At 47.3% G+C, this 13,961-nt stretch overlaps 1 protein-coding gene across 2 annotated transcripts in view; it reads left to right on the forward strand.

Moving 5' to 3' along the window:
* Positions 1-13,961, forward strand: part of CPSF4 (cleavage and polyadenylation specific factor 4) — a 125,113-nt gene that overhangs the window by 88,989 nt on the left and 22,163 nt on the right. For both annotated transcript variants that reach the window (XM_063934163.1, XM_063934164.1), the window contains exons 6-7: positions 1,498-1,570; positions 1,796-1,966. In XM_063934163.1, the coding sequence (XP_063790233.1) occupies positions 1,498-1,570; positions 1,796-1,966 (244 nt within the window). The remainder of the gene's footprint in view (positions 1-1,497; positions 1,571-1,795; positions 1,967-13,961) is intronic.

Here is a 13,961-nt window from a genome sequence, read left to right on the forward strand (position 1 = left end):
TACTTTTTTGTTTTTCACAAACGTGGCTGACCTGCGACTAAGCAGACTTTGGCCAGATGGATTAGAATGGTGATTGCACAAGCTTATGCACAGGCTGGACTCCAAGCTCCTGCTGCTATCAAGGCCCATTCTACTCGGTCTGTTGGACCTTCTTGGGTGGCCCGCCGTGGCGTGTCCGCTAAACAATTGTGCAAGGTGGCTACGTGGTCCTTTGTGAACACGTTCGTCAGGTTCTAAGCCTTTGATACTTCCGCCTCCCAGGATGCTTCCTTTGGACGCCAGATTCTTGTGCCCGCTACAGTGTGTCCCCTCCCATGAGGAACTGCTTTAGGACATCCCTGATGTTATTCCCTTTGGAATACCAGTGTACACCCTGGAGAAAAGGAAATTTATGGTAAGTCTTACCATTGTTAAATCTCTTTCTGCGAGGTACACTGGTTTCCACAGGGCGCCCACCCTGACGCTCTTAGCTTCTTTGGGTTTGTATGGCATTAGCCGCTAGTCCCTACTCCTGTTGTCAGAATTTTGGTCTATGTGATTAACATCTACCGTCTTTCTTACCTGCTACTGCATTGGACTGGTTAACAAAACTGAGCTCCAGTGCCTGGAGGCAGGGCTATAGAGGAGGCGGTGCAGTGCATCCTGGGAACAGTTAAAGCTTTAGCCTGTTGGTGCCTCGGATCAAGATCCAACTCTACACCCCAATGTTATTCCCTGTGGAAACCAGTGTAACTCGCAGAAAGAAATTTAACAATGGTAAGTCTTTTCAGAAATCTCCTTATGCGGAACAATGGGGTCAATCCAATTAGCTGCGCAGAGTGGGATGTGCCGTTGCCACAGTGTTTTAATGACGGCAACGGCTCCCGATCTCACACACTTTGCAGGCTAAAATCAGCACCAATTCACAAAAATTTGCTTGGACTTCTGTGGGGTGATAAGCACTTTTCTGCAAATTCTGGCCGCTGTAAAGTGTGGCTGCTGCCACGATGACTCACACCCTTGAGATAATTGCGGCTAATTGGATTGACCCTTAAATGTACATGCTTGTGAACAGACTATGGGGAATAGATTATTATTATAGAAAACATCTTAAAATAAAATTATTCAGTTCCATTATACGTTATAGTAAACATTTTGTAGTATACTAGTTCTAAGCTTTGTACATCTTATGTATAGCAAGTCATGTGCTCTCATTCATTTTGTATTGCCTGGAAAAGTATTCTGCTCCCTCTGTATGATTGCAGTCTGGTTGGAAATGTGAACCAGTTAAAGAGTAAAAATATCACTTTAAAGAATTACTTTACACTTAATTTTATCGTTTTCATTTGTCCTACCTGGAGGACACTGGTTGACTGTTGGATTAGAGGAAAGGTTTAGGAGTTGGTACTATATCGTTAATTCTGTTGAAGTTGTCAGGGCAAGTCAGACTTTGACGGAGTGGCGCTTGGGGACCAGATTTTGGTGGTGATGAATAACTTGTGCTATATAATTTTGCAGCCCACGGTTTGAATTGCCTATGGGAGCAACTGAACAGCCTCCTCTACCTCAACAAACGCAGACCCAGCAAAAGGTAATCAATCACATCTTCTATTGGGGAACATTTGTGGAAACTGAAATAGGTTAAAAAAAAACATGATCAACTGTTATAAATTGGAATATAAATTGTCCTATTTTTTAATCAATCTAACTGAGCGCAAAAGGATTCAACACTTGTCTCACAGTTGACATAAATCTTCCACGCATCATTCAGTGGAGCATTCAGTCCTAGGTATTTCATTCATTTTTATGTCTACAGCAAAATAATAACCAGCCGACGCAGAGATCATCTTCACTCATCCAGTTAACAAGTCAGAGCTCACCTATTTCCCAGCAACGCTCTCCACAGACTATTGGTGTCATGCAGTCACAGAACAACAATATAGGAAATCGGGGACCTAGACCACTTGATCAGGTCACATGCTATAAGGTCAGATATTGTGTACTTACATCACTGCAAAAGCTGATTGTGCATCTTTGTGATAAGCTGTATTCCTCCTGTCTGTCTGTATTCCACTGCAACTCTTCTAATATGTCTTGTTTCTGCATTGCAAACTATAAATCTCGTAGTGTAGTATGACTTTTCTCATTCATTTCTGCCATTCCTTTTCATACATTGATCCATTCATTTTCTAAAGATTCACTGTGTGATTTTTTTTTTCATTTATTTTACTTTAAGAAACGTTACCTAAACTATATGCCAACTATATTGTTATTATTTAGACTCAAGGAGTGCTGCACCAGGTGGATGATTGTGTAATTATTTTTGCGGGCACCCAGCGCAGCAGAGAGCATGTGGAGGGAGAGCCAGACACAGCGTTGTGTGTATGTTTGTAATTTTATATACAGGTTGAGTATCCCTTATCCAAAATGCTTGGGACCAGAGGAATTTTGGATATCGGATTTTTCTGTATTTTGGAATAATTGCATACCATAACGAGATATTATGGTGATGGGACCTAAATCTAAGCACAGAAGGCATTTATGTTTCATATACACCTTATACACACAGCCTGAAGGTCATTTTAGCCAATATTTTTTATAACTTTGTGCATTAAACAAAGTGTGTGTACATTCACAGAATTCATTTATGTTTCATATACACCTTATACACACAGTCTGAAGTTCATTTAATACAATATTTTTAATAACTTTGAGTATTAAACAAAGTTTGTGTACACTGAGCCATCAAAACACAAAGGTTTCACTATCTCAGTCTCACTCAAAAAAGTCCGTATTTCGGAATATTCCGTATTTCGGAATATTTGGATATGGGATACTCAACCTGTGTGTATATATATATATATATATATATACACACACACACACACATATATATATATACATACACACATATATATATACATACACACACACACACATATATATACACACACACACACACACACACACACCTTCTGTTAAACCCCATCCTCATGCAAAGACTCTTGTGTCTCTGGCTCACACTGGGTAGTAAGTCTCCTTGCTTTAACTGTATCTGTGCAGCGAGATTACACTTCCTGGATAGATCGCCAAGTTCTGGTAGCTGCTTGTGACGTCACCACATCCAACGTCCTATAAGGTCTCCGGGAATGCTGGGTCCAGTCTCTCTGTATACTTTTCCCAGGAGTAAAGGGGGTACTCACGGAGCGATCGCTGCTTAAAATCTAAGCAATCTGAGTAGATTGCTTAGATTTTAAGCATGATCGCTCCGTGTGTAACCTCCACAGCGATAGCAATGCGCAGCCTCGCGCATCGCTATTGCTGGTGCTAGATTGGCCTGCATGCAGGCCAATCTAGCAGGTTGCTCGTTTCACCCGCTGGGTGAAATGAGCGCCCCACCCGTCTCCCCCTGCACGCTCAGCACACATCTCTCCCGCATCAGCCAGTGAGTACTGGCCTTAAGGTTATTCAGTGCTATTTCCTACCAGCCACTGCGGTTGAGTAGTTGAATTTAGTGCCCATTGCAGTTTTATTGCATGATCTGCATTGTATCTGACTTATGCTAGCTCTGCTGTCTGCCTTTCTTTTCTAAAGAAAGAGTAGTACTTATTACAGAGCTCCTGAACAAAAACAAACTGTGCAGCCTCCAAAGAGAAAGATATCACCAATATTCAAATACAAAGTCCAAAAGTTGTCAATGGAAATGGCGCTACTCTCTGTCCTTAATTTTCCTCAGTAAAAAAGAAAAAAATAACAAAACATAGTGTACTTTAGTATTGTGGGGTATAGATCTGGTCCACTGGAGCCTGGCACTTTAAGAAAACATTAGTGTGTGCTGGCTCCTCCCCTCTATACCCCTCCTACCAGACTCCGTTTAGAAAATGTGCCCAAGGAGCTGGATTCATTACTCTGGAGCTCCACAGAGTTTTCTTCAAAATGTAATTTTAGTTTGATATTTTCAGGCAGTACTGGTTGGCAACCAGTCTACCTGCGTCGTGGGACTTGGGACGGGGGGACCGGACCAACCTTTGGGGGGGGGGGGACCGGACCAACCTCCCTAGGGTTAATGGGTCGTAATCCCAGCTGACAGGACACTGAGCTCCTGAGGCGCTGTTTCACATACCACACTGTGCGTGCGAACGCCAGCAGCACGTCGCAACCCCCTAACAGATGCTGAAGTAGACGCCGGTCCAGTGAGTGGACACACCGGGGTCCCGGTTAGCGGGTCCCCAGTGACATATGGCGGCACTAAGGAGTGGCGGTCACAGGCTGCGAGGTACGATGCCCGCCGCAAAACTCGAATTGGTGCTACATAAGGGGGTTATTAAACTTCCTTTTTACATGGTGAAGGGGTTATTAAATCCATTGTATATACTGTATATAAAAGCCAGTATAATCTTGTGAGGGTCCGCACGCCATTGAAGGGGCGGGGCTTCCCAGAGAGCGGGACTAGACACTGAAAGGCGCCATTTCCAGCTGCTGCTGATCTCCAGACTGCATGCAAGCGCTGCTCCTCCACAGACCCTGCTAAATCACACAATTGTACTGATACAGGGGGTTTTATAGTAAGGGGGAAGCATATAGGTTAATATGGGTCATTGGGTCGACTCAACTTAGGTCGACGGTCATTAGGTCGACATGTGCTAGGTCAAAAGGTCGACATGGATTTTTGGACTTTTTTTTTTTTGTGTGTCACTTTCTTCGTAAAGTGACCGGGATCCCCAATTAGTGCACCGTGTCCCCTTGCATGGCTTGCTTCGCTCGCCATGCTTCGGGCAAGGTAGTCCACGTGGATCGTGAAGTATGAAAAGTCCAAAAAATTAAGAAAAAAAAATGTGATAAACTCATGTCGAAGTGTGGTATTTTGACCTGTGACCTAGTACATGTCGACCTAATGACCATGGTATTTTGACCTGTGACCTAGTACATGTCGACCTAATGACCATGTCAACCTATTGACCATATCGACCTAAGCTGTGTCGACCTAACAACCATATCCCGTTAATATACATAATATGCCTTACTAAGGATCTGATTTATACCCAGCAGAGCACTGCTTTGACTGGGTATTGTGTGCTAGTCTCATTCCTCTGTGTGTCACTCCATTCAGACTGGGGTTTCCTGTGTTAAATGACTGTACTGTGTGTATTTCTTCTAAAACTGAATGTCTGGCAATAAAGACTGTGTGTACCTCATGCAACACAGTGTTTTCACCTTCACAAAGGGGATCTCTCCTATATATTTAGTGTTCCCTACCTTTACAGTGTAGTAATGTACAAATGCCAGAAGTGGTTAGAATCATTTAAAGGAATGCCCGAATTGGGGGTATAGTCAATTAAGGTAGAAACTGCTGTCTTGTCGAAAAGACGTCAGTTTTCGACTTTTTCAGGTCGAAGGGTTTCTGACCTATTCAGTCCCGAGCATTTTTATTCGACAAGTCTGGGAATTCAACTTGTTGAGTAGTACGTGAATCGGCGGTATAGCTGCCGATTTGCGTACTTCTGCGGGAAACGGGGCCAAATTCGACAGGTTTTGGCCCCATTTCCGACCATCTCAGTTCGATTTAAAAAAAAGTCAAACTGAGATGTGGGATCTGAGAGCTCAGTTTGTAAGTTGGTGCCTGCAGTGCAGGTCACTAACAGGGGCGCTGCGCTAGGCAGCCCTGGAAAGAGCTTTTTTAGAATACTTCAAGGGCCGCAGCACTTTCTATGTTTTTATGACATGCTGTGCTGCGGCTTCATCACTTCCCTCAGCGGCGCTGCATACTCCCGCGGCCTGGTTCCCGGGTACTTGCAGCGGAGACACATTGGTTTTCTTCAGGCATACACCGCTGTTATTTTCTAGGATTGCGTGGCTGCACTTGAAGGGGGGAGGTAAGGTAAAGCGTGGTCCCAGGACCGCTGCGCTGGTGTGGACACTGTGTCGCACAGTGACCCCACTATATCCACCGGGGCAAGGAACACAGGCTGGATTTATTAAAATCCATTTACAAAAGGCTCCACAGTACCCGGTGGTGAAGTCCAGCAGGTGGGATACGGTGCTGACCTGTAGCCCCTCCCCCAGCTCTGGGCGCCATCTACTGCTGGTGTTCCCGCCCTGAAGCTGCATCTATATCTCTCCCTCATTCCCTGAAGAGATTTTGGCGCCATTACATGGCTGGGCTGATCTCCGGGACTGCTGGGCACTGTCTCCCCAGTAAATCTGCCTGTATCGTCAGCGCTGTGCATTTACAGACCCTTATGTATTCTACATGTCATTTTAGACAGTGTTAGCTAAGAACAAGTGTCCTGCCTGCTGTATATTTAGTACAAGTATTCTGTGATATACATCCAGTGTTTACTGTGCATTGTTATATCTGTATACATACATATCTATATGTAATTACTAGTCCAGTGCAGTTTTATTGTTATATGTGTTAATTCCTGCATTGTACCTGGGACTGAGTGTGCCTATAGCTGCTGTGTGAATTCCACTCCTGTGTATCACACGTTTGCTATCACTATATTCTGTACCCTAGGGAACTAGGTGCGTCATGGTCTCATATAATATATAGTGCTACACAGGGTATACTGTTTGTATTTCTCACTGTGTTTTTCTCTTACGCCCTAGAGGATGCCGGGTCCACATTAGTACCATGGGCATAGACGGGTCCACCAGGAGCCATTGGCACTTCAAGAGTTTGAGAGTGTGGGCTGGCTCCTCCCTCTATGCCCCTCCTACCAGACTCAGTTTAGAAAATGTGCCTGGAGGAGCCGGTCACAGCTAGGGGAGCTCTCCTGAGTTTTCCTGGTAAAAGTTATTTTTTTTAGTTTATTGTTTTACAGGGAGGCTGCTGGCAACAGCCTCCCTGCAGCGAGGGACTTAGGGGGGGAGCAGTGTCCGCCCTGTGGGGTCTGAGCCATTGTCTCTGCTGACTGGACACTGAGCTCCAGAGGGGTCTGATCGTTCTCCGCCACAAGGGACCGCTCTCCCCAGCAGCATGCCGCCACCCCCTTGTAGAGCTGAAGAATCGGTGGCGAGTGAGACTCCAACCCCCCTAGCAAGCGGGGTGAAGATGGCAAGTGGTGTGAAGATGGCGGCAGCAGGGTAGGAGCGCAGTATTAACTGCGCTCCGGGGATGGCTCAGCGGTACATGGTGCGGCGCAATGAGGGACGCCCTGAGCCAGCGCGACACCCTACACTGGTCCAGAAGCCTGTCCGGGTCCCCAGGTCTCAGCCAGCACTAAATCCTTAGGCCAGTATAATCTGATGAAGAGTGGGAAGACAGCGCCATTTTGGGGGCGGAGTTTCTCCTCAGAGCGGACCCATCAGCGTTCAGCTCCATTTTCCTGCCTGCACAGCGCTGACCAGGAGAATCGGGTCCCTCCACAGCAACTCCAGCTATCTGCAAACGGTACCAGGGGGTTGTAGAAGGGGAAGGGGGGAGGCTGCAATACGACTGTGTATCCTGTTATGGTTCACAGTCAGCGCTGAAAAGGTGTCTCCCTTTAGTAAAAAAAAGCACTGTGTGTGGGTTGAATCCAATCTCTTTATCTCTCTTGCCATTCTTGGGGGGAAACTGTCTGCCCTCCCCTGTGTGTGTGTGGAGTGTTTGTTGGTCTCCTTTAGCTATGTCCAGGGACACTGTGTCATATGCTGCAGAGGATTTGTCCTCCCAGGATGATCCCATTCCATGTAATCAGGATAGCACTGGTTTAGCACAGATACCAGCAAGGGAGCCTTAGTGGTTTTCCTCTATCAAATCTTGAATTTCTCAGATTTCTGACAGGGTTGCAAGTAATGAATCTGGAACCCAGGTATTACAGAACTCTATGGCAGTATGGCCCGATTCTGGTACCTCGAAACGCTCCGCTATATACCCCCACAAACGTGCGCTTGTTCATGTCATGCAAGATGACACGGATACCGATTCTGACACCACAGACGGTGATGGGGATGTGTTGCTGGGGTCTGCATCTCTTGCAAAGGGGGTGCAATTGATGATAGAGGCTATCAGGGACGTGTTACATATTAATGATACCACACCTGAGCAGGTTGAGGAGGCTTTTTTCACTGAAAATAAAAAAGCCTCGCTAACCTTCCCTGCGCCAAAGGAATTGAAAGATATATTTGAGAAAGCATGGGAAAACCCAGAGAAAAAAATCCAGATCCCTAAACGGGTACAGCTGGCGTTTCCTTTCCCTGAGGAGGATAGAAAATTTTTTGAAAACCCGCCGATTGTTGACGCATCTGTGTCCAGACTCTCAATGAAGGTGGTTTTACCTGTTTCAGGATCTACCGCCATAAAAGAGCCGGCTGATTGAAAAATTGATAACACGCTTAAATCAATGTACACTCCTTCAGGGGCCATATTACGTCCCACTATTGCTAGTGCTTGGATTGCAAAGGCTATAGTAAAGTGGTCGGCTACCTTACTAGAGGATTTGGATACGATGGATAAGGGTGATGTTGAATTATATTTACGCAACATTTACGATTCAGCAGGTTTTATGGTAGAATCCATGAAAGACCTGGGTTCCATGGCTGCAGGAATCTCTTCCGTGTCTGTTTCAGCTCGTCGGGGACTGTGGCTGCGTCAGTGGTCGGCCGACGCGGAATCCAGGAAGAGTGTGGAGTCCCTTCCCTATACAGGTCAGGCTCTCCTTGGGGAAGCTTTAGACGCGTGGCTATCCACGGCTACGGCGGGTAAGTCTCCATTTCTTCCCTCAGCTGCACCTGCTCCGAAGAAATTCTTCTCTTTTTCAGCAACACAGTCCTTTCGGCCTAACAAGCCTAAAAAGGCCAGACAGTCCAATACCTTCTTTAGGGGAGGTCGAGTTAAGTCCAAGAAACCTGCTGCTGCAGGTTCCCAGGAACAAAAGCCTGCTTCAGGTACGCCAAAATCCTCCGCATGACGGTGGACCGCGTGGCCTGAAGTGGTCAGTGGGAGTGAGACTCAGACAGTTCAGTCACGTCTGGGTACCGTCCGGCCTGGATCCCTGGGTGATAGATATTGTGTCCCAGGGATACAGGCTGGAATTTCAGAATCTCCCTCCTCACCGATTTTTCAAATCAGGCTTGCCAGTTCTACTGACAGACAGAACTATCCTACAATAGGCTGACCAGAAGTTGGTGGAGGCACAGGTCATTGTGCCAGTTCCTCCTCATTTGCAAACCACAGGTTACTATTCGAACCTTTTCGTGGTCCGAAACCGGATGGTTCGGTCAGGCCCATTCTGAACCTAAAATCACTGAACCCCTTTCTAAAGGAGTTCAAGTTCAAGATGGAGTCTCTCAGGGCGGTGATATCAGGTCTGGAAAAGGAGGAATTCCTGGTATCCCTGGATATCAAGGATGCGTACCTACACATTCCGATCTGTCTGCTGCATCAGGCTTATCTCCATTTCGCATTACTGGACTGTCATTTCCAGTTCCAGGCCCTGCCATTCGATCTCTCCACAGCATCGAGGGTGTTTACCAAGGTAATGGCAGAGATGATGGTTCTCCTCCGCGAACAATGGGTGAACTTCATTTCATATCTGGATGATCTGCTGATAAAGGCATCGTCCAAGGAGAAGCTGCTGCAGTCCATTGTTCTCACAACCCGCCTCCGGTTGGATTCTGAACCTTCCAAAGTCACATTTGGAACCAACCCAGAGATTGTCCTTTCTGGGAATGATCCTAGACACAGAAGTGCAGAGGGTGTTTCTTCCGCAGGAGAAGGCGTTGGTGATGCAAACAATGGTCCGGGATGTCCTGAAGCCAGCCCGGGTGTTGGTTCATCAATGCATTCGCCTGTTGGGAAAGATGGTGGCCTCTTACGAGGCTCTCCAGTACGGGAGGTTCCACGCTCGGGCCTTCCAACTGGATCTCCTGGACAAGTGGTCAGGATCTAATTTCCACTTGCACCAGAGAATACGTCTGTCGCCGAAGGCCAGGATTTCGCTCCTCTGGTGGCTACAATTACCTCACCTTCTGGAGGTATGCAGGTTCGCGATACAGCAATGGGTCCTTCTAACCACGGATGCGAGCCTTCAGGGCTGGGGAGCAGTCACTCAAGGAGTAACTTTCCAAGGAAGGTGGTCAAGTCTGGAAGCCGGCCTGCCCATCAACATCCTGGAACTAAGAGCCGTCTACAACGGTCTTCTTCAGGCGGCCCATCTTCTAAGAAATCGGGCCATTCAAATGAAGTCGGACAATGTAACGACGGTAGCCTACATAAACCGACAAGGCGGAACGAAGGTGACAAGGATCATCCTCTGGGCAGAAAGACACGTGTTAGCACTCTCAGCAATCTTCATTCTGGGAGTGGTCAACTGGGAAGCAGTCTTTCTCAGCAGACACGATCTCCATCCAGGGGAGTGAGGTCTCCATCCGGAGGTGTTCAAGGAAATAACAGTCCTTTGGGGGTTAACCCAAATAGACATGATGGCCTCTCGTCTCAACAAAAAGCTTCAACGCTATTGTTCCAGGTTGAGGGACCCACAAGCAGTGGCAGTGGATGCCCTGGTGTATCCGTGGGTGTTCCAGTCGGTATACGTGTTTCCACCACTTCCACTCATTCAAAGAGTTCTAAAGCTCGTAAGGAGAACAAGAGTTCAAGCGATCCTCATTGCTCCAGACTGGCCAAGGCGGGCTTGGTACGCGGACCTTCTGAATCTCTTGCAGGGAGAGCTGAGGCCTCTTCCTCTTCGGGAGGACTTGCTGCAGCAGGGGCCGTTTGCCTATCAAGACTTAGTACGGCTACGTTTGACGGCATGGAAGTTGAGTGCCTGATACTTGCTCGGAAGGGCATTCCGAAGAAGGTCATTCCTACCCTAATACAGGCTAGGAAAGGGGTAACGTCTAAACATTACCATCGTATTTGGAAGAAATATGTCTCTTGGTGTGAATCCAAGAAGTTTCCTGCGGTGGAATTTCAACTCTGACGTTTTCTCGTCTTCCTGCAAGCAGGTTTGGATATGGGCCTGATGTTGGGATCTGTGAAGGTCCAGATTTCAGCCTTATCCATTTTCTTCTTGAAACAATTGGCTGCCCTCCCTGAGGTTCAGACTTTTTTGAAGGGAGTTAAGCACATCCAACCTCCCTTTGTACCGCCAACGTGGTGTTGCAGCTCCAGTCGATTGGTTTGAGCCTCTACAGGAGGTTGAGGTCAAATTTCTTACATGGAAGGCTGTCACGTTGTTGGCCTTAGATTTTGCTAGACGTGTGTCGGAGTGGGGGCTTTGTCATGTAAAAGCCCATACTTGATCTTCCATTAAGATAGAGCTGAGCTTCGGACACGTCAGCAGTTTCTTCCGAAGGTTGTGTCGGCATTTCATATCAACCAACCTATTGTGGTGCCAGTGGCTAATGACTCCTCAATTACATCGAAGTCCTTGGATGTTGTGAGGGCTCTGAAGGTATATGTGAAGAGAACTTCTCGTCACAGAAAGTCGGACTCTGTTTGTCCTATATGATCCCAAGAAAATTGGGTGTCCTGCTTTTAAGCAGACGATCTCTCGCTGGCCTAGGTTCACTAGCCAGCACGCTTATTCTACGGCAGGATTGCCGTGTCCAAAATCTGTTAAGGCCCACTCTACTTGTAAGGTAGGGTCTTCCCGGGCGGCTGCCCGGGGTGTCTCGACACTGCAACTTTGCCGGGCTGCAACTTTGGTCTGGGTCGAACACGTTTGCAAAGTTTTACAAGTTTGATACTTTGGCCTCTGATGATCCGAAGTTCAGTCAATCAGTTCTGCAGGAGCCTCCGTGCTCTCCCTCCTATTCTGGGAGCTTTGGTACATCCCCATGGTACTAATGTGGACCCCAGCATCCTCTAGGATGTAAGAGAAAATAGTATTTTGGTTACCTACCGGTAAAACCTTTTCTCGTAGTCTGTAGAAAATGCTAGGCGCCCGCCCAGCGCTTCGTTTTCATGCAATCGTTATTTGGTTCAGTACATCTTTGTTTAGTTATGTACTGCATTGTTACTTGGTAAGTACTGTTTGAGCAGTTGCTGAGAGTTTCAAGCAAGTAAGCTTGATGTGCCTTGTGTGTATGAGCTGGTATGAATCTCGCCACTATCTGTGTTAAATCCTTCTCTCGAAGATGTCCGTCTCCTCGGGCACAGTTTCTAGACTGAGTCTGGTAGGAGAGGCATAGAGGGAGGTGCCAGCCCACACTCAAACTCTTAAAGTGCCAATGGCTCCTGGTGGACCCGTCTATACCCCATGGTACTAATGTGGACCCCAGCATCCTCTACGGACTACGAGAAAAGGATTTACCGGTAGGTAACCAAAATCCTATTTTTTCAGTCACCCCACATCGCTTATCTCCTCTGTTTGTGCTATGTATTTACTGTCACAATACACAGGGGATTATTTGCTGTTTTATTTTGTTTGTTTGTCTGGCTATATTGTACTATTGCATTCTAAGGCTGCATCCCACATGATGTCTGCTACACAGGGTGGGACATCCGCTGACGCTCCTGCAGCATGCAGTGCTGTTGTCACGGATTCACCAGTGGGATAAGTGTTAGCAGCTGGTTCAGGCGCTGGGGATCGTACATCTCCCAACCGTCTGTGGCACCTGTGGTCAATCAGGACCCACCTTGGGCAGCTTTTTCAAATATGCTGACTATGCTTATAACGCGTCTCACACCCCCTGAGGGGCCTCCTGTGCCATTGCAGCCACATATTGTCACTGTAGTTTATCTGCCATGGGCGGATACTTTGTCTACCCAGTTACAGCAATTAAATCAGACTTTGGTTAGCCAAAAGTCCACCTCATGTCCCTCTGGGGCCAAGGGGTCATCTAAGCGGGCCATTTCTTCCTCACAATCCACTAATATTTTGGATAATTCTTCCGATGAAGATGGGGAATATACTGATCCGTCAGACACTGATCCAGTTGCTTCTGATGAGGAATCTGCACCCCAGGTTGATGTTCCTGACCTTGTGGAGGCTATCAAGCGGATTCTCCAAATTGATGATGACATTGAGCCTATTACTGCGTCTAAGAAACCTGATAAGTTTAATCCTGGTCATCTCCAGGAAAGTTTTCCCTGTCTAAAACTATGCTAGCTCGTTATCCTATCCCTGCGGAGTTGAGCAACAAGTGGGAAACTCCACTGCCGGTGGACTCTTATGTCGCCCGTCTTGTGGTGTCCTCTACTCTGCCTGTCACCACTGTCACCTCACCGAAGGAACCGACAGATAAGCGTGTGGAGGGATGCCTGAAGTCTATTTACACTCTTACCGGTGCTGTACATAGACTCACTATGGCTTCCTCTTGGGCGGCAAAAGGAATTGAAGCATGGGTTTTAGGTAATTGAGGAGGAGCTACCTCCAGAATTTTTCTAACGTCCTAGTGGATGCTGGGGACTCCGTAAGGACCATGGGGAATAGACGGGCTCCGCAGGAGACAGGGCACTTTAAGAAAGAATTTGGATACTGGTGTGCTCTGGCTCCTCCCTCTATGTCCCTCCTCCAGACCTCAGTTTGAATCTGTGCCCGGACGAGCTGGGTGCTACTTAGTGAGCTCTCCTGAGCTTGCTAATAAGAAAGTATTTTGTTAGGTTTTTTTATTTTCAGAGAGATCTGCTGGCAACAGACTCTCTGCTACGTGGGACTGAGGGGAGAGAAGCAGCCCTACTCTCTGAAGATAGGTCCTGCTTCTTAGGCTACTGGACACCATTAGCTCCAGAGGGATCGTACACAGGATCGCACCCTTGGTCGTCCGATCCCGGAGCCGTGCCGCCGTCCCCCTCGCAGAGCCAGAAGACAGAAGCCGGCGTCAGAAGCAAGAAGACTTCGAAATCAGCGGCAGAAGACTCCAGTCTTCATATGAGGTAGCGCACAGCACTGCAGCTGTGCGCCATTGCTCCCACACTAAACCCACACACTCCGGTCACTGTAGGGTGCAGGGGGGGGGGGGGGCGCCCTGGGCAGCAATTAGGAACCTCTTGGCAAAAAGCAGCATATATACAGTTGGGCACTGTATATATGCATGAGCCCCCGCCATTA

Source organism: Pseudophryne corroboree, chromosome 7 (genome assembly GCF_028390025.1).
Source record: "Pseudophryne corroboree isolate aPseCor3 chromosome 7, aPseCor3.hap2, whole genome shotgun sequence".
Classification (NCBI taxonomy): Eukaryota; Metazoa; Chordata; class Amphibia; order Anura; family Myobatrachidae; genus Pseudophryne; species Pseudophryne corroboree.